Source organism: Ascaphus truei, chromosome 3 (genome assembly GCF_040206685.1).
Source record: "Ascaphus truei isolate aAscTru1 chromosome 3, aAscTru1.hap1, whole genome shotgun sequence".
In the NCBI taxonomy this organism is placed as follows: Eukaryota; Metazoa; Chordata; class Amphibia; order Anura; family Ascaphidae; genus Ascaphus; species Ascaphus truei.
The window spans coordinates 355,550,096-355,570,660 of record NC_134485.1 but is presented as its reverse complement, the minus strand read 5'-3'; the positions used below and the strand labels follow the sequence as shown (position 1 = coordinate 355,570,660).

Sequence of the window (20,565 nt, the reverse complement as noted above, 5' to 3'; positions counted from 1 at the left end):
GTCTGAATAGTTCATCTTCCATTGAACTTTGACTCTGCAAGGATTCTTCGAGTTTATTCTCCAACTGTACAGTGCGTTCTGTCAGGGAAGTCAAACCTGCTTTAAAATAAGCAAAAGCCTTGTCGAGAGCCACCTGAAAAAAAACCTGCATCTCTTTAAACAGATCTTTTAAAGCGTTTGGGGTGATTTGGGTATTTTCTTCTGTGTCTTGTTCTTTTTCAGTGTTGGTAAAGTTTCCTCCTTGTTAGTGTGTCTGTTCCTGCTCCTGTGAATGCGCGTGCATGCCAGCATGGGCGCCATCTTGGTTTTCAGGAACAGGGGAAGGAGCTTTCATAAAGGTACCTGGAGACCGAAGGGGTCGCTGGCTTGCGGTCGTTCTTGGGGGGAGGCATCTCTGGGAGTTCCGCTGGCAAGGGGAGAGGTTTTTAATCAATTTTGCGCGGTTTGGAGGTCTTTCAAGTCTGCAATCGTTGCGGAGTCCACAGAGCTCTCTTAAAGTGCTCCCGTCATTACCGACACTGCGTGCGCACCCCCTCTAGTCCTGTATTTTAATACACTCTTTACCAGTATCCACTTCCTTGCACCAACAACCCATGCCCAGCAATAGCACGGCACCAAAGCCTTACACTAGTGCACCACCCCACACCCAGGAAGAGCACCCATTTCCCAATAAGCCCTGTCCAGCAATAGCACAGCAAGCTGAGCCTAGCCATAGCACAGACACCGAGCTTGGCCATGGCACAGAACCATATGCTACATACCAGCACCATTGTTCCTGGCAGAGGGGACAGGGCTTATACAGTAACAGGCAGACAGGCGATTCTAATTACTTCCTCTACCCTCTTCCCTTTTTTGCCCATTCATCGAGTGCTCCGTCTCTGTCTGATCCTTGTGCCAGCTTTTTTTTTAATTTAATTTTTTTACCTACACCTTTACTCTTAAAAGGAGAGCAGAGTGCAAGAGAAGGATGAGGTTGTGTGGTGGTGGTGGTTGCAACTGTAACGGAAGGCTATATAGCCTAGATAATCAGGTGAAGCAATTAGCAGAAAGGATGGAAAACCTGGACTTTCCCACGCAACAAATGCAGGCTTTATGTAAGGATCGGGGAACACGTCCCCTGCATTTTCCTTCCTTACCTCCTGCTGCCCAGCATCCCGCTGCAAGCGGTCAGAGAGCGCGTTCCTCGCGGCGCGCTTCCTCCTTGCCTCCTGCTGTACAGCCTCCCGCGCACCTTACAGAGCGTGTGCGCCCACGGAAGGGCTTTCAAGGATCACACAGTGCTTGGCTCCTCCCCTCCGCTGGTACCGCCCCGCACACACGTGACACGCGTTCACTGCTCCCCAGCTGTGCGTCAACACAAATCTCTCTCCCACCTGTCTCCTGCACCTTGCAGCCTATCCCTGCTTCCGCGGAGGCCGCGCCTCCGCTCCTCCCCTGAGTCCTATTTGTCCAGCTCTCCTATATATGCTCAGCCTTTCCTTTAATTCTTTGGCTGAGCATAGTTCATGGTAGCCTTGTGCTCCCACGTCCCTGCCTTGCCTTGTTCCTGTTGTGCTTTAACCCTCTGCTGCTTATCTCTTCTGTGTACCGACCCGGCTTGACTTTAGGACCTCTCTTTGGATTACCGACCCCGGCCTGCCTCTGACCATCTGCAATTCTCCATCCCTGACCACGGCTATCGACCAACTACCTTCCTAATGGCTCCAACCCCAGAACACGGCACTCCGGCACTGACTACTCTCCTGGCCCTACCTACGATCTCGGCAAGTATTAAGACTACCCACACTCTCCAGCCCAGACCCAGCGATCTTGACTATCCACCCTCTAGGCGTAACTCCGCTGCTGTGGGTGCGCAGTTTCATACTTTCCCACCTCAGTACCGGGGTCCTGCCTTGTTCGTGGTGAGCGCAAGCGTTACACTTCAGCCTTCAACTTCTACCACTATATCAATTTATCAAAGTCTCCTTGCTGCAATACTATTGCAAAAATACTGCATTAGATTGACAAAAATAGATACTAGTTTCAATGGAAGTATTTTGCCATTATAAATTTGTTAAGTTTTTGCTCGGGTTTTGTAGTCTGAAGACTAATAACAGACACCCCATGTCTGAACTGCATTAACCTTGTGTAACTTGCATCAAATGTAATAAAAAAATATGCTTCTTTTCTGCACTTTCTAAATTCAAATTAAAAAAATAGGCTGCTAAACATTAGAGCAGTCTGATTAATCCATAGATCCAATGTGGTTTTTCTCCCTCCAAATAGAGGTAAATGAGAATTTTAATCCTAATAGAGGTATATTAATATTTTATCTGGTAGTGTTAGGACTTGCGAACAGGGTCTGCCTTGTCGTGGCTCGCAAGCTTACAATGCTTTGGCCAAACGGTTAAACTAAATGTCCCTTTTTCAAGAGAATATATAAGTATTTTACTGTGTATTTTTGTCATGTTGGATGTAGCATTGGGCTTCTCTGTCGTCTGTTGCATACATATGCCATGCTCAATAGATCTCCTTTTTGACACTTATATATTTTGTGGGGGCTCAGGGGTTCCCAAAAAGTACTTGCTGGGGTTTTGTGTGTTTTGTTAACCTATTCTCAGCTGTCTCAGCTGTTGGAGGTTAGTGGCTCCTCCTTCCCAGGTTTAAAGCTCGCCCCTCCCCACTTCTCAAGTTAGTAGGTCCTTTCATTCTACTGGATATAGATCCAATGTGGTATTTCTCCCTCCTAATAGAGGTAAATGAGAATTTTAATCCTAATAGAGGTATAATAGTATTTTATCTGGTAGTGTTAGGACTTGCGAACAGGGTCTGCCTTGTGGCTCGCAAGCTTACAATGCTTTGGCCAAATGGTTAAACTAAATGACCCTTTTTCAAGAGAATATCTAAGTATTTTACGGTGTATTTTTGTCATGTTGGATGTAGCATTGGGCTTCTCTGTCGTCAGCAGTCTGCTTAATAAATTTTCAGCCAAAAAGGTAGAGCACCATTCAGCGAAGGTATACAGTGGTAGGTTTGTGTTTGACATTGAAAATGAAAACAGGGAATGACATGCTAAGGATGCATCGATTGGCGTTTGTATTTCTTTAACATAGGGATTGGTCCTTAGGCCCCCTGCTCTTCTCACTCTACACCTCCTCTCTTGGTGAACTAATACAATCTTTTGGCTTTCAGTATCATCTGAAAGAAGCCTCCTATGAATGTTCCACCGTTACTTGTCGAAAACAGAATACTCTTTCCCCCTTCAACTGCCACCACTATACCCAAACTCTCTAACATTGTCAATAATACCACAATTTCAACAAACCTCAAGCCCACTGTCACTGTGTCATCTTTGTCTTCATTCCTCACATTCAGTCCCTCACAAAGTCCTGCCATCTACACCTCCGAATTATTGCCAGGATATGCTCTTTTCGCATTCATGATGCAACTAAAATTATAGTTTATACATCCTATCCCACCTTGACTACTGTAACTTTCTCCTAGTTGGCATTTCCATTGTCTGCCTATCCCAATGCCAATCTAACTAAAATGCTGCTTCAATACTCATTGTTAGGGCCCGCATGCAGGGACTGCGTCATTCTATACAGGCCCTCAGTAGACCGCTATACTGACCACACCACCTGACTTCCCTTGTCCTATAAAAAGGCACCTGTCCTCCAGTTCTTCACCACAAGCTTGCTACAGTGGAGGCAGGTTCTCTGTTCACTGCTGCTTGGAAGCTCCCATACTTGCTGCTGGCTCTTGCAAAAACCTGGTATCGATTCCGACTTGTCCTATTACTCTGCTGCTTGCTCCCTGCTCTGACCTTTGGCTTGATCAACAACTCTTCTGTTTACCGCTTACATCTCAGCCCTCATCCCAAAATATATACCTAAACGCCCCATACGCTCTGCCCATGACATCTGCCTTTCCTCCTGCCTTATCACCTCCGCTCACTCCCGCCTACAAGCCTTCTCCTATGCTGCTCTCTCTCTCTCTAGAATTCCCTAACATGCAGCATCAGACTTTCCCCCAGCACTCATTTTAAAACTCCCTGAAAATTCCCCTTTTGAAGGAAGCCTAACTAGCATACCTCTAAACACCCTCCCTTCCCCTGCAAACCCTATTGGTAACAGCTGTGCGGCAATTCAAAACTCAACCCTAACACCCCCCAACCTTAACGGGACAAGTTGTGCATCTGGACCATAATCCAGCCTGAGGTACACTCCATCCCACTTTACCTTTTGTTTCAACACTGTCCCTTATTCCCTCATTACCTTTGTGTGCCGGATTATGCATGTTTGTCCATATTTGTGTGTAACGGTTTATGTATTTATCAAATCTCTGTACCTCCACTGTACCGCGATGTGGAATATGTTGGCGCTTTATAAATAAATGATGATATAATAATAATAATAATAATAATAAAATGCATAGAACTAAATTCTGTTTTCTGCCCAGGGGCAGCTTAGTTTGTGTCTTAATGAATTCTGAACAGGACACCGACAGAGCTGTAAAGGAAGGGTTGCCATGTGCTTTTGCTTTCCTGCACATCAGTGGAATGTTAGGGTTTTGTGAATTAATTTTACATTGAATAGACGTTTGTTTGCACATTATTATTAGGTTTACAACATCAACAATGCTTGCTTGAATAGAAAGTTCTTCTCTTACTGTACATGTCTCAAACAGAGTTGTGCTTTAAATGATGCTATAATTTGCTAATACTTACAATTTACTGAACAACTGTTCTAATCTGTGATATCTGCATCAAACATAAGAAACATGTAATGTTCCACATACTATTTAGTCAGGCAGGTGTATGCAGGTCTCCCATTTATCAAACAACTTGCCGAATCCCATTTCATTGTCTAGTAAGGCACATAACTACTCTGATACTACATGATGCACTGCTTTGTTTAAAGTGAGCTGTAATAGAATCTAAACGTTTGTACCACTTGTTCAGAATTGCTTTTCTGTCAGCCACAAGTAATATAGTGTATCATTTCCTGATGGAATAGTAATGTGTAATTTCTTCCCATACCTGTAAATTACCATAAAGCAATGTCTAAAGTCTCTTAGGAACGTGGTTTAAATTTTGCAAAACTGTGCCAATATTTTATTTCCCCCCTGCAAGATCAGATGGAATAAAACATTTATATTTTCTGAGAAATGGAAATAAAGCAACATATAAATGAAGGCTGCAGTGCCTGCAACACAAAGTGCTGCACACAAAAGGTATATAAACAGCCTCAGAGTCAAAGCAAAAAAGTTGTTTTTGGTGAAAGTTTCAATTTAAAAAAAAATAGGACCTTTGACTAGCAAAAAAAAAATGCAGTCATGATATCACTAACGAAACACTCAGTGGTGATATAAACTGACAACGTTTCTGACCTAAGTGATCCAGCCACTTGGCAAACCTAGCAAAGGGCCACAGGGGTCTGTATCTATATATAGATATACTGTCTTTGGTGGCAAAATGGAGAGCAAATGTGACAAACTCTGCCCTTTTGTTAATCCATGGAAACCGAACGCGACAGTGTGTCCTTCTGAAATTCAGAGTCACTCCTACTGTAGGCAAACGGCCTCAGTCTAAATGGCATCTTTACTATGCGCCAATCAGTCAACATGTAATAATAGGCACCAAATAGCCCCTACCTAAAACACTCCCATAACACACACTGAGTGGCCTATGTGCTATGCGTTGCAAATGGGCTTTTTAGCACAAAATTGGTAAATGTCAAAGTCCATTTCAATTGCGCTTGTGTGCACCTGTGTACCAACCTCAAATTCCTCCATCTGCACCTGCGACGTCCCCCCAAAAAATGTTCCTTTGTTTTTGGTGCACAGAAATGGACTGTACTTGCATATAGACGAACTAAAAAATATATATATTTCTATGTGCCAAAAAAACAGAACAATTAAAAGTGTGTTGAAATCATTCATCAAGTTCAACTTGGTGTACCCTAAAAAGAGTGATAATGGTGTTAGCGCAGAACGAAGTTGTATCAACCGAAAAATGGATTTGACCTAGGACAGACGTTTCAAACTATAGTTAAAAAATATATTATTTTTACAGTATGGCCATTATAAAAATGATAACACTAATAATTGATATTTACTCATATTCGTTATAAATAAAAACACACACGTTTCTGTTTTAATTTAAATTGTATCAATTGGGTATTCAACATGAGGGATGCATCAAAAAACCACTTCAAACAACAATTGTGCGTCATATGTATAAAGTCTTCCTACATACGAGACATTTGTTTTTAAGGTTTGTTTTGCTTTTTAGATCTGAAGCTTTGACGCACAAACATTTAAAAAATATAATCGGATTAGATAGGCCCTATAGATTGTATATAATAACCAGGGGGGAAAAAACAAGAAGCATTGTACACAATACTGTACACTAAGTGAACTATAATAAAGGGCTGCACAGTTCCATTCTCTTTGAAGTAAGAACACCTCTACGAATCCACACACGTGTGTACTTAGTTTGCTTTTTGTAGTGCTGCAGTGTTTTAAGTACAATGATAATAGGCTCAACCTTAGATTGTAAGCTCTTCGGGGCATGGATTTCCTTTCCTATTGTTTGATTTTGCTGCACTTATTGTAATTCCCTGTACAGTATTCTTTGTGAAGCGCCGAGTACACTTTTGGCGCTATATAAATAAAGACATACAATACAACAAGGGACCACTACTTTACTTGCAACCTTCCGTCCTGTTTTCCAAGTATAAATCATTCTAAAATGTAGTTCCAATATTTGATACATTCCACATTTGCAGAAGTCAGACAGAGAACCACAACTACTGCAGCACGAGATTCTTAAATCAGAATCAGAAGCCAGATCTCTTAGAAGAAAATATACTTTTGAATAGAATGAGCTCATTTCTTCACTGATCATACATTCACCATGTGCTTTCCTGGAATCTACACTGGCGCATCTAAGAGATGTAAACTAATTGGCTTATTTGTACTTCTTTGTGGGTTCATTCTTATCGGATTCTCTCATTATTCTGGCACTATTTTGGTCCTGTAATCTGCCTGCCAACCTCACCAGCTAAAGGACATGTGGAAGCATGAGGGTATGTTACAATGAATGTAAAAAGAGGGATTTCAAATTGAAATGAATCATTGTTACAGCATAATGGCCGGCCTTCAATCCCCATTTGTAAGAAACAAATTGGGTAGTGTGAGAGGAAAGAGGGGGACAAAAACCCGGCAAAGCATACAGATTTAATTTTTTTTACATTTTTTTTTTTACTCGTCTGTAATATATTCTAAAAGTGTAGTGTAACGCAAATTACCTGTTAATAATTATAATAATTCGTCAACTAAGAAAATGTCTTGTGCAATCTAAAGCATGTGGAAAATAGTTTCTTATTATTCTGAAACAATAGCCAAATACTCATCTCCAGCTAATATGTTGGACATATTTACATAACCTAGGTTTGATTGATCCTTCATTAAAAGTTGCTTTCAACAAATTGTAGAGGCCACGTGTCACAAGAAATTTGAGTGAATGCATTTTGTTTTGTCCAGTTTCCCATTAATTTGCACCAGATGGTCTGAAAGTCAATGTGTCAGTAACACTTGAAACAAACACAACCTCAGAACAAAGCTAAGTGTAACAGTCCATGGCAAGTCCGGAAAATTAATCTGTGATGTCATTTTAAAGTACTGTGGCGAAACCATTTGCTATTGCAGTCATGTTTTTACCCAAACTGGTCTTAACATTTGACATTACTCTGAAGGATATAAACAGATATTTTCTACAATATTACCAAATTACAGCTAAACAAAAGGATACATGTTTTTTGTATCATCAATATTTCTCATGTGATATTGTATACTCCTTGTTGAAATATTGCATTCATGCTAAATAAATAAATCTATACTGAGGAAACCACAGGAAATCAAATCTGAAAATGGACCAAATGGCCACTTCGGCATATAGAGACTTACTTCCTTAGAAATAATGAACTTTAATTTTGGTAATCCTTTTCTTTGGAGACAAACTGATAGGCGTTTACAAATACAACAAATAAAAACTATTTTGTTATCTAATTTATACACCACTAAAAACGCGCTTATTTATGTTTCTTTAAGTCTACCACATATAGGCTACAATCAATTCATAGCCCTTATCCTCTTGGGTCTATCATTACAATAAATATCATATCACAATAGCCAATTCTTATGATTTGTGAATGAATCACATAAATGATACAAAAATAATGCAATATAGTTTAAAGTTCTTGTAGCCGTATTGGTGATGGAGAAATGTAGATTGTGCAAGGTTGTGATACCTTTTTAGGGACCAACATTACTCCTTCATAGATTAAATGATGACGTACAGTGCTTTGGAGACCACATACGGTTTTCTTCACATGTCCTGGTTCTTGGAAAATACAAGTAATCTTCCAAACGTAAATGTTTGAATCGAGCAAGACAAATAGCAGAAGCTTGCAGTCTTTGAAGGCAACAAAATAAACACTTCTTTAGAAAACGGACTTGTTTGCAAGCATTGAAGTTCTCTGTTAGATTCTATATGCCAATTTATGCAGGACTACAGTGTAGGGCTGATTGGAAGAGGTTGGAACTCTTTCACTGTTCTGGAGACCATTAGTTCCGTAAAGCAAATGAGTTTCAGGTCTTTCAAATGTACAGAATTAAATTCAGACCTACACATGGTAAATCAAACCCAGGAGGCATTTATATATGCACATATGTACAGTATATCTATATTAAGTGCCAACAGTGTACTAAGCTCTTTACAAACGAGACAATACAATGCAGGGTATTATAATACAGTACGTGCCACAAACAAAATTTGACAATGGGAAAGGAAATCCCTGACCCGCAGAGCTTACAATCTAAGTACCCCCATAGAAGTGGCTTTAGATATCAACAAAGTAAACTGATGAATAGAGCACCAAGAGATTCAAAGTCCTCTAAAACACTAGAAAGTTTCTAAATTGTTAATGGTTTGAAAAAAAAAAAAACTTTGAACCCCTTCAATTGTAGATGAGCATTGTTTTTTGTCTACTCAAATCCCATCAATTATTTACAGAGTAAAAACTTGGGGGTCAACAATACGTTACCTTCTTATGCCCAGATCCACAAAAGGGTGCTAAGTTGGGAATGGGAGTAAAGGTGTGCTAAAGAAATAGCACCCTTTTGTGGATCTGGGCCCTTATCCACCATGTGCATCTATATGATGATATCTTGGAGTAAGCACCTAAACATTGGTAAGGCCAAGTCCCTGGTGGTGGCTGCTGCATGCGCGCCTGGCGTTGTTGCTTCACATCTTAAAACCGCAATCTGCGGTCTGTAGGGAGCGATGGGAGGTGCGGGGGGCATGGCCATGATGTCAGACACAACACAACACAAAGCACAACAGCTCAAAGCGCTCTCATTGATCCAAGCTATCTGCCCTGCTATTGGCTCCCAGCGCATCACGTGACCGCGTCGCCGCACAGGAACACAATCCTGTCTCCCCTGCTGGCTGACGCACCACCGCACTGCGCGAGACAACACGCGAGAAGACACTGGGGCCTGCCTTATTGAGGGTAGTGACTGATGTGCGGCGTGCGCCGCCATCACCACCGGGGACCTAGCCTATGATTTTGAATAGTTCAATAGACTGATGCCAAAAAGGCAGGGGTACAGAGTATTAGCAGACTTACTCAGCATTGTACAGCAGTCTAATTGTACATTTGTAAATAGATATGTGACGATACTTACGGTAATATCACACCATCACACTCTGAGGCATGTGCATGTGCATCAAGGCAACTCTCAAGCTAAATTGATGCTTACAAAGACATGTCCTTCCTGTGACACACTATAAAAGTACTCAGCTCCAGTTTATCACTTTGTGTGCCCCAGAATTGCCATTTGGATAGTGTCAAAAGGAGGAGACTGGGAGTTGTTAAGTAATGCACATTTAATAATGGGTTACAGCACATTCTGCATCTGTGTGTCAATTGCCCCTGTCATTTCTCTGGGTTATTTTTGCTTAAAAACATGTTATTTATTGTTAAACAGAACACATCAAAAATATATATATAATCTTGCACTGGTAAAAAAATAAATAAATAATTGTATGACGGTAGAAGTCATTTTTAACTCTTTCCGATCTTTAGCAGATTGCTGGCAGGGATCTGCCCTAACCAGATAACCCAATATCACTAAAGTATATAGTCTACAATCTGTTATAGGAAGCGATTTGGTTCAAGGTGCCATTTAAATGCTCAGTGAAACAAAATACAAACTGGACGTACATTCTTGTGCAATGTTTTTAGAGTTGCAAAGGAAAATGCTCTGAGAATGTTAGGATAGCTCCGTGGTTGCCTGAGAGATATGCGGCAGTTGACAGTTAGGGAAGGATTAACATTTGTTTTAATATTCAAATCAGAATTCTTCTGTCCCCTTAAAAAAAAGTTATAGTAATTATAGTAATGTGATGAACACAATTAATTCAAACAAAAGCCATGGCAAATGCTTAATACATGCAGTGGGCGAAGTGTGATTGTAGGGGGTACAGGGAACCACAACTTTTTTTTAAAATTATTATTATTATTTCTGCACCCAGAGTAACAAAACTTTTTTATTTTCCAACTTATTTAAAACGTTATTTTTTGTGAAAACATAGTTTTTTTTATTAATAAAACCTCCTTTTGCTTTCTTTTTTCACAAGATAAATATTCCTTAAATGTTTCTAACAGGGATACAGAAAGAAAGGGGGAGCACAGGTAGAGGAATGGTATAGTAATATGTATAACCTCTAATAAATGATGGTGGGGGTAATAAAAATGGAAACACACTTACACGGCCTTGTGTAAATGCTGTCACATCAAGGTTTCTTTGTGGTCTTCTTTTTTCTGCTATGGTGGTTTTCTTTCTTCTCAGGTCCAGGTATATTCTTAGGTTCGCCGACGACTTTCCATTCAGACGTTGCCCTAGAGGCAAACAGATATATAAACAAAGTTTAAGGGGAAATACACATAATAGTATTGGGTGTCAGGCTATGATGTAAAATAAAGCAGCAAATAACTGCAGTCACTCACACGGACAAGTGTGAGTATAACCTATGGGGGAGGTATCTTTTCTTTTTTCACATGGAGGGTGACCGTGTTCAGTGTCTTATAAACACATACAGATAGTAGGTGATAAATGATAAGTATAAAAATGATAAGTATAAAAATAATACTCACAGGGCCTTGTGTGAGTAAGCACACATATGGGTATCTTTTTAAAAAACTTCTTTTAGCTTCAATGTTGGCTTCCAGGTATAGGGAGAGTGACAGGACGCTCCTCCCCTTTAGTAATGAGACGAAGTACAGTCTCAAATGCAGAGTACCAGTCCTTTATTAAGCATAAAAAATACTATAATAAAACAGAAAAGATAAAAAACGAATAAAAGAATACAGCCAGTCTTTAGGATGAGTTATCGTAGGGCGCGTGGCACGCAGCTAACTGCCTCTGCGTCCGGATGTGGTGCTGCGTTCCTGTTGTCCTACTCCTCGACGGTGGCTGTGAGTGTCCAAAACGCGGAGGCAGTTAGCTGCGTGCCACGCGCCCTACGATAACTCATCCTAAAGACTGGCTGTATTCTTTTATTCGTTTTATCTTTTCTGTTTTATTTTAGTATTTTTTATGCTTAATAAAGGACTGGTACTCTGCATTTGAGACTGTACTTCGTCTCATTACTAAAGGGGAGGAGCGTCCTGTCACTCTCCCTATACCTGGAAGCAAACATTGAAACTAAAAGAAGTTTTTTTTAAAAAGATACCCATATGTGTGCTTACTCACACAAGGCCCTGTGAGTAACATTTTTATACTTATCATTTTTATACTTATCATTTATCACCTACTATCTGTATGTGTTTATAAGACACTGATCGCGGTCACCTTCCATGTGAAAAAAGAAAAGATACCTCCCCCATAGGTTACACTCACACTTGTCCGTGTGAGTGACTGCAGTTATTTGCTGCTTTATTTTACATCATAGCCTGACACCCAATACTATTATGTGTATTTCCCCTTAAACTTTGTTTATATATCTGTTTGCCTCGAGGGCGACGTCTGAATGGAAAGTCGTCGGCGAACCTAAGAATATACCTGGACCTGAGAAGAAAGAAAACCACCATAGCAGAAAAAAGAAGACCACAAAGAAACCTTGATGTGACAGCATTTACACAAGGCCGTGTAAGTGTGTTTCCATTTTTATTACCCCCACCATCATTTATTAGAGGTTATACATATTACTATACCATTCCTCTACCTGTTCTCCCCCTTTCTTTCTGTATCCCTGTACCAACAAGGATCCTGAATAGATCCTATTGGGGTCAGAGCCATAGGAGAGACGACGACATTGAGGGGATCCTTGTATAACAATTTCAAGGTTGTAAACTACTTATTGTATTTACCCCGTTTAATATACATTTCGGAGGGAGCTCCTGGGTTTTCCCTGTTCTGTTTTATGTGTTTCTGAAACATAGTTTAAGGAGGTTTGCCCCAATGTTTAATAGATGAAGACTAGGGTCTAAGACCACTTTTTTTTTTTTTTACACCCTTTTACTGTCAGAGGGGCCTGCAATGCATTGTGCTGGAACTTAGGCCTCGGCCAAGCTTACTGCTTGCTGGCGGAGTCGCACTGAGGCGCGCTCCCGCTCAGCACTGAGCCCCTACAGCCGCAATTAGAGCGGCTTTAGTAGGGGCTCGCCTACGCTTCCGCAAGCGCACGGAAGCATAGATCTTAGGGAATTTTAAAATTCCCCCGCTTGCTGGCGCACAGGGCCGGTCACGTGAGCGGTTCGCCCAATGAGGGCGAACCAGCTCCGTGATGCCACTGGCCCGCCCCCGGCCCGCCCCCTGACGGCGCGCAGGGCAAGCAACCGCAAGGCCAGGGAAAGCACCTGCTTTCCCAGAGCCTCAGCGCACCTCAGCACGCCAGCGGGGAGCCTGGCCGAGGCCTTAGACTGTGAGCTCTCCGGGTCAGGGACTACGTTTCCTAATGTTACTTTTATGTCTGAAGTGCTTATTCCTATTATGTGTTATAATATTATCTCACGTGTATTACTGCTGTGAAGCGCTATATAAATAAAGCTATACATACATGCCTCCCACCTACCCTCAAAATCAAGAGTGTGAAGCCACTTGGACCCCATACATACACTACTAATGCATCTTTTGATCCCTCTCACTGGCAGAAGGACCACAATGCATTGCAGTGCAACATAAGGCTACGGCCCCGATGTATGCGCTGCATGCGCGCCTGCCAGGCTGGCGGCGCGTGCAGCTCTGATCCCCGGTCTCCAGTGAGTGGCAGGGGAAAAGACGGGGGGGGGGGGGGCGTGGCCATGACATCATCCGGCAGGTTCGCCCTCATTGGTTGAACCACCAGGGGGCGTGGCCACCGCGCTCATCGCCAGTATTGGGCTCAATTTTCCTGTCTTCAGGAAAAACTGGCCGCACAGCGTTTTTTTATTCATGCAACCGTCTCTCTTTCGGTATTCTAAGGCCGCGCTTATAGTGCCGACGGCAAAACAAATGTATTGATGCCGTCGCGTGCACTTATAGTAGGAGTGACGCAACGGCTTGGAAGTCACTTCAATTTGATTTTTCCAGCGACTGCAGCGTGACGTCAGCGTCACCGGCACTATAAGCGCGGTCTAAGATTGCCTTTGAGTATGGCCACCTTCAGATCGTACATCTTATGGCCAGAGTCTGAGAAATGTTCGCCGACAGGACTGTCTCTTGTACCGCGTGTGATGCAGATTCATTCTCTTGTTTAACCCGTCCTGTCTCACCTATGTAGTAGCAGCTCCCTGGGCATTTCAACCACATGATGAGGTACACGACATTGCTGGAGTAACAGGTGAACCTTACTCTGATTTTGTACTCCAGATTCCTGTGTGGTATTTGTATTGTGCCCGCTGTGTGGAGCATTGCGCAGGTTTTGCATCTTGCTTCCTGGCATTCAGTTGTACTGTTGAATACTTTACTCCTCACCATCATTTTCTTGAGATTACACACACACACACACACACACACACACACACACACACACACACACACACACACACACACACATATATATATATTTTTTTTATATATATATATATATATATATATACACATATATATATATACACACACACACATACATATATATATACACACACACTATAAAAATATTACTTGTGAGAACATTCACATGTCTTAGAGAGGTTTGCAACCGTGCTTTTCGCCATTATCACCTAGCATATAGTGCTTCCACTGCAGCAAAGGATTCTGGGAAATGACATGCAAACGAGCACACAGTGCCACCTTTTGTCTTACATCCATTATTACATGGAACCCTTTAGGCTGCGTCCCCGCTGGCGCCAAGCATGCTGTGTGCTCGGCACTTGCCGCTTTTACTTCCTGTACTCTTTATGTTGAAGTCCCTGCTTACGCGGTGTGCGCGCACGCTCTCCCAAGCTTGGTGCTAGAGGAGACAATAAAAGTGACTTTGAAGTGCGCTCAACATGCCCCCAATATCCCCCCCTTGCAAAATAAACAGGACACCTGGCGCTCATGCTCAGAGAGTTGGTGACGTCACCCCTCTCGAGCATGAGCGCGGTCAGCGCCAGCGGGGACGCAGCCTTAAGCCAATGCACGCTGTTTTAAACACAGCTTTAAACATAGCCTGGGATGAGGATGCAAAGCCAGTGAACCCACTCACAGACACTATTTCGACCTTGTGGGTCTCATCAGTGTGAGGCTGGTTGTACTGGCTTTGCAATTTAATACTTGGGTAGGTCTTCACCGCACATTATTTAGGTTATGGTGAGTGAAAAGGTGACTTAAAAACCCTCCACAGTATAGCATATAAAAATATTACTTGTGAGCACATTCACATGTCAGACAGGTCTGCAACCCTGCTTTTCGCCATTATCACCTAGCATACCGTGATAGATATATATATATATATATATATATATATATATATATATATATATATATATATATATACATACAGTACATACATACACAATAGCTATATAAAGAGAGAAATATATATATATATATATATATATATATTTATATATATATATACATACACACACACGTGCAGGAACTATTTTTTTTGGTGCCGAGCCTGTACATGAAATCAGTAACATACATACATTACTGTACTGTAATGTATAAATGTATCAACCCAGTGGGGCTGCAGTATCCCTCCCCTCCCCCCTAGTTCCATCTCCTATGTGTAATATATATAGTACACTGTACACGAGTTAGTACTACCTAACCCCCTTTGCTGCCAGAGGGGGGCTGCAGTGTATTATATGGACGGAGTCTGAGCCCTAACGGTACAGTTAATATTTAGCCCGCTGCTTGTGGTGCAGGTCGCCAACAACACACCCACACGCCTGTAACAATGAAGTGCAGCTCCCGTTCAGTACCTACCCCCCTGTTTCTGCTCCCGAGTCCTCGCAGTCATCCTGTCCCGCTGCCTTCTTCTCCATGGCAGGGCTCAAGGACCCATAGCAGGATTGGCCCTTGCACCCCAAATGTCCCCAGCTCCGTTGCTCCTGTGATGTTTGCAACTCTGTTACCTCTGTACCTCCCCTCCCCCCCAGCGGAGCCCCTGGTTGTCACAGTGCTTTCCCACCTCCCCACAGCCCTCCTCCTCCTCTCCGCCTTCTGACCTTCTATCCTTTCTTCTCCCTCCGTCTGTTATTTCTTCCCCCTCTCCTAACAGCCACCCAGCAGCAGCAATGGTCTCCGCCTCCCTGTTCTTTGTGTCAGGGAGTGAATGAGAGCGCCTCTCTACTCTCACTCCATACTACACTTTCATCATCAGCAGCCGCAGCAGCAGCAGCAGCATCAACCGGCATCTAATCCCGGGAGGGGGAGGGATCGGAGCCAGGTCTCTGGGTGTGTTACTACATTAGAGGGCTGCAAACCCACCATGCTTTCATTTCCTGAGACCCTTCCAGACTGTGAACCTATTGTTACTGCAACTAGAAGGGGAAGTCAATGTAAAGGGCAGCAGGAAATACAATGAAAGTGAAAAGATACATCAAAGAGTTCATTTCAATCAACAGGAGTCATTTACTTTGTCATTTAGTTGTGGAAGTGTTTCTGTAACCTCCTCCCGCTCCCTTATTTAGCTGCCAATGATTTCCCCCCCCCCCCCCCCCCCACAGATTATTAAGATTTAGAAAGTGCTGGTTAGGGTAAGGGGTAGGGTGGCATATTAGGGTGAGACTGGCAGCAGGGCTAAATTAAACGGTTAGACTGGTAGATTATGATAAAACTAGCATATGGTAAACTGGTATATTAGGGTTAATGTAAGGGGTAGGCTGGTATATTAGGGTTAGGCTGGCAGGTTAGGTCAAGATAAACAAGTCCTTTATTTAACCTGCTGCTGGTTAAATAAGGCTGGTCAGGTAAATAGCCTCTAACTTTAGTTTTTTTGTTTAGTTTTCCACTGCCACAGCAATACATCTCCTTTCACCAATGCAGTGCTGATTTGGCACCCTGCAGGAGGTTGGTTACCATTACAGAAATATTCAAAGGGCATCTTAAAGCAGCAGTTTCTTTTGGGGTCCTCCTTTTTTTTGTAATGTACAGGAAGCAGGGGGTCTCCAGAGGTGAACTGCATTAATTTCAGCCTGGGGGCCCCCTGTCTCTCAATATATTTACTGGGAAAGGTGCTGCCTGTACTTCATGGAGGTTTAGATCCCATACATCACATGGGCCAATAATAGGCTGCAACACATGACATAGCAGCCTCCTATTGGTCCGTGTGATGCAGAAGATTTAAACCTCCATTTTGTTTCTCCTAGAGGGGACAGTACCGGTGGCACCTTGTATAGAAATGAATGCAATTCCGTTTTGGAGAACCCCTACTTTCTATATGTAGCCCTGTTTCCGCCCCTCTCTGGAAGATGTACTGCTGGCTATTGATGTCTGGTGCGGTCATACCTATGAGCAGTGGTTGACAAATCACCAAAAAATCTACTCGCCACACAAAAAAATCTACTCGCCACCTAGTACCAAACGTGTGCTGCTTGGGCCAATATTTACTCGCCCGGGGGTTAAATCCACTCGCCCGGGGCGAGCAAATGTATAGGTTTGTCGAACACTGCCTATGAGAGTCCAGGAGAGCTGAGTGTCTGTGGTGTTGTGGGGTAACAGGCTTTCGGCCATCTTTAGAACTCACCAGGGTGTTAGCGCCTCCAGCCATAGTGGGCTCCAGGGTTCCCAGAGACAGTGCCCACCATGGCAGACTTCATAGTATACCCCTACCCAATAGCCTGTAGACTCAGGCAGGGGTGTATAAAAGGGATGCTTTATTTGGACATCCACTGTGATTGCCATACAGCAGATGCAGGATAGATTGAGATGGGTCCCAGACCTCTGGATGATGCTTGGCCCTCTGATCATATTGAGGCCATGCTCTCAGTTCTGATCCCTCTCTCTCTCAGTCAGCCCAGGAGGGACTGAATGGCATGTCTCGCCCCAAGCCGAGAGGAAACAGCACACACCTCTCCCTAGGAGGGGTGGAAGAGAACGCTCTATAATTTAGCACTTCCTCTCTGAGGCACCAGAAGGGGAGGGCACTCGGTCTGCACTATATTTGGCTGTGCACAGACCCGTGTCACCTCCACTCCTGCCACTCAGAGAGTCAGCATGAGGGGAGGGGGGGGTCAATGCCCCTAGGATAGCCTGCCACAGCCTTTGGCTACCAAGGACTTACGTGACAGGGGGCAGAGAGGCAGTCTGGACCAGCCATGGCTACATATACATGGGGAAACAAAGGGTGGATGGGAGGAGAAACACAGTGGAAGGATCAGCTAACTTCATTATCATGGACCATGTTAGCCAAAAAGCAAAACAAAGTTAAATAAATGTAACAGGGTATGTCTCTTTCTACCTGTCTTTCCCCCTGTTATGCATGTCCCTGCTAGCTGCAGGCAATAACAGGTTAAATCTGTGGGCTAGTGACCCCCCTTGTGCTCCTCTTTGATGGACAGGCTTACGGTGGTGACTCATGGCCTGTTTAAGCCTATCAAGGATAGGTATAGACCATGAGCCCGTCCCTTCTGCTTCCTGAATGAGAGGCAGAGTCAAAACTAATTAGTCCTGTTCCTGGTTCTGAGGAGAATAGAAGCAGAGGGCTGTGAGTCTCCCATGGCCGGATGAGTGGGCCCATCCTCAGTCCTGGGACTGAGGGAACATTTGACCTGGAAGATGACCCCATACTATCAGGGTCAAGCACCATCCAGAGGATTGGAACCCTCTGTACCCTTGCACCACTGTAAAGATCGGATGCAGTGACTGCTAAATAAAGCCCCATTGTTAATCATACACCAGCCTGGATTGAGTCACTGCATGGTGTGTATGACTGATGTGCTTAAAAGAGGACTGTCTCTGGAACTACCTGAGCCTCCTGAAGCTGGAGGCACTGAACACCAAAAGGAAAGAACTACATTTGTAATCTAAAAGCCTGTCCTGGTCTCCATATCACTGCAGATCTCTTGAACCTAACGGGTATGCCTCAGGACAACATGGTAACAATAGAGTGGATCTCCCAGAGGGTGGGGGAAACAGTTCTACATAAACAATATCAATGTAACTGGTTCCTAAGAAATATTAAAATATGTATTATTATCCATTATTTGCAAAGCACCAACTTATTCCTCAGCGTGGTACTGTGGGGGTACAGAGTGATATTAATTACATAAGCTGAATGACATACAAATATGGACAAACAAGTGCAAACATATACTGAAGGTAATGAGGGCACCTGAGAGATTAGAATCTAGAGGGAATAAGTGTCAATGTTGACCCAAGAAGGTAAAGTGACTGCTCATTGGGGTATGGAGTATGGTCCAGCCAGCTGATCCCAATAAGGGTTGGGGTGTGGATGTTAATGGGTGTTAGATAGCATGGAGTTTGGCCCAGCTGCACAGCTGGTATCAATAGAGTTGGTGGGTGGATGTTAGGAGTATGCCAGATAGGCTTCCTTAAAAAGGTACGTCTTTAGAGTAGTGATGTACCGAGTACCCGGAAATTGCCCGGTACCTGGCTTACCAGGTGCTTTTTCAGCTACCCGGAACTTACCTGGACCTGGCAGCAGGGGGCTGGGACCGGCACCGGGTCGGAACTGGCGCCGTGTAATTTCAGATCAGCTGAAAAAGACTTCAACACTTACCTGCAGCCAGCAACGGAGGGTGAGGAAGACCGCTGTGGAGGGTGAGGAGGACCGCGGCGACTTCGTTGGAGCAGCAGCAGATGTCCTGGTGGCAGTGACAGCAGCAGAATTCCTTGTTCAGCTGACGGGAGCAGCCGAACACAACACACAGCTGATGCTGGTGAGAGCCGGGGAACCATGTGACTGGAGCAGGAGTGGTCCTATTGGACAGCCATCTCCTCCCCTGCTCCGGTCACATGGTTCCCCGGCTCTCATCAGCTGTGTTCTGTATTCCGCTGCTCCCGCCAGCTGAACAAAGACTTCTGCTGCTGTCACCACCACCAGGACGTCTGCTGCAGCTCTAACGATGTCGCCGTGGTCCTCCTCACCCTCTGGAGCTGTCTTCCTCACCCTCTGCCGCTGGCTGCAGGGACGCCAATGCTACCCGGCCTGCAAAATTGGCCCATGTACCCAGTACCCGGCAACCCTCAAGACAACACTACTTTAGAGGGTTTTTGAATGTCTGAAAGCTGGGAGAGAGTCTGATGCTGCATGGTAGTGAATTCCAGAGAGAAGGAACAGCACAGGAGAAGTTTTGTAGGCAGGAGTGAGTGGAGAAGGGTAATGTGGCAGGAGGAGAGGTGGATGTCGTGGACACAACATAGGGGGTGTTTAGGGATATACTTAGGGATGAGGGCTGAGATGTAATGGGGTAACGTTGTCAAGAGCTGTGTAAGTGAGAACTAAGATTTCAATTTAATTCTAGAGGCTATGGGAAGCTAGTGTAGAGATTTGCATGGTGGAGCGGTGCCAGCAGCATTTTGAATGAATTGGAGTTCGGATAGGCGGACGAGGGGAATGTGAATTAGGAGAAGGTTGCAGTAGTCAAGGTGGGACAGGATTAGTGTGTGAATTAGGATTTTAGATGCGTCATGAGTGAGAAAAGGGCGTAGCCTAGCAATATGTCGGAGGTGGAGGCGGCAGGACTTTGTGAGAGCTTGAATGGGAAGAATGAAGGAGAGGGTGAAGTCAAGGATGAAGCCTATGCAGCGATTTTGGTGTATTAATGAGATTGTGATATTATTGACAGTGAGGGAGACTGTGGGTTTCAGGGTGACGGTGGAAGGAGGAAATATTATTAATTTTGTTTTGGGCATTTTAAGCTTCAGAAAATGGGGGGACATCCAAGAGGAGATTGCGGACAGACCGTTTGTGAAATGAGACGAGAGAGATGTCGAGAGGAGAGGTCTATTTGGGTGTTATCAGCATAGAGATGATACTGAAAGCCAAAAGAGTGTATTACTTCACCAAGAGAAGAGGTATAGAGGGAGAAGAGTAGAGGGCCAAGGACAGAGCCTTGTGGGGCCCCAACAGAAAGAGGG

General features: G+C 43.7%; 2 protein-coding genes across 6 annotated transcripts in view; one reads left to right on the top strand and one right to left on the bottom strand.

The window, feature by feature from the left end:
• Positions 1–20,565, top strand: part of LOC142490133 (guanylate cyclase soluble subunit beta-2-like) — a 431,574-nt gene that overhangs the window by 44,075 nt on the left and 366,934 nt on the right. The gene's annotated exons all lie outside the window — the stretch shown is intronic.
• FAM124A (family with sequence similarity 124 member A) overlaps positions 1–20,565 on the bottom strand; it is a 96,674-nt gene that overhangs the window by 71,374 nt on the left and 4,735 nt on the right. Inside the window, exons 1-2 of one of the 5 annotated variants that reach the window (XM_075591984.1) lie at positions 11,205–11,462; positions 10,819–10,949 (exon numbers count right to left, since the gene is read on the bottom strand). The exons of 1 other annotated variant lie outside the window; for it this stretch is intronic. Coding sequence is in view for 2 of the 4 variants with exons in the window: in XM_075591986.1 (XP_075448101.1) it covers positions 15,448–15,506 (59 nt within the window). In the remaining 2 variants the exon portion in view is untranslated. Of the gene's footprint in view, positions 1–10,818; positions 10,950–11,204; positions 11,463–15,447; positions 15,658–15,689; positions 15,959–20,565 lie in introns of those variants that run through there. 3 more of the 5 variants (XM_075591985.1, XM_075591986.1, XM_075591982.1) reach the window with 3 other exon arrangements.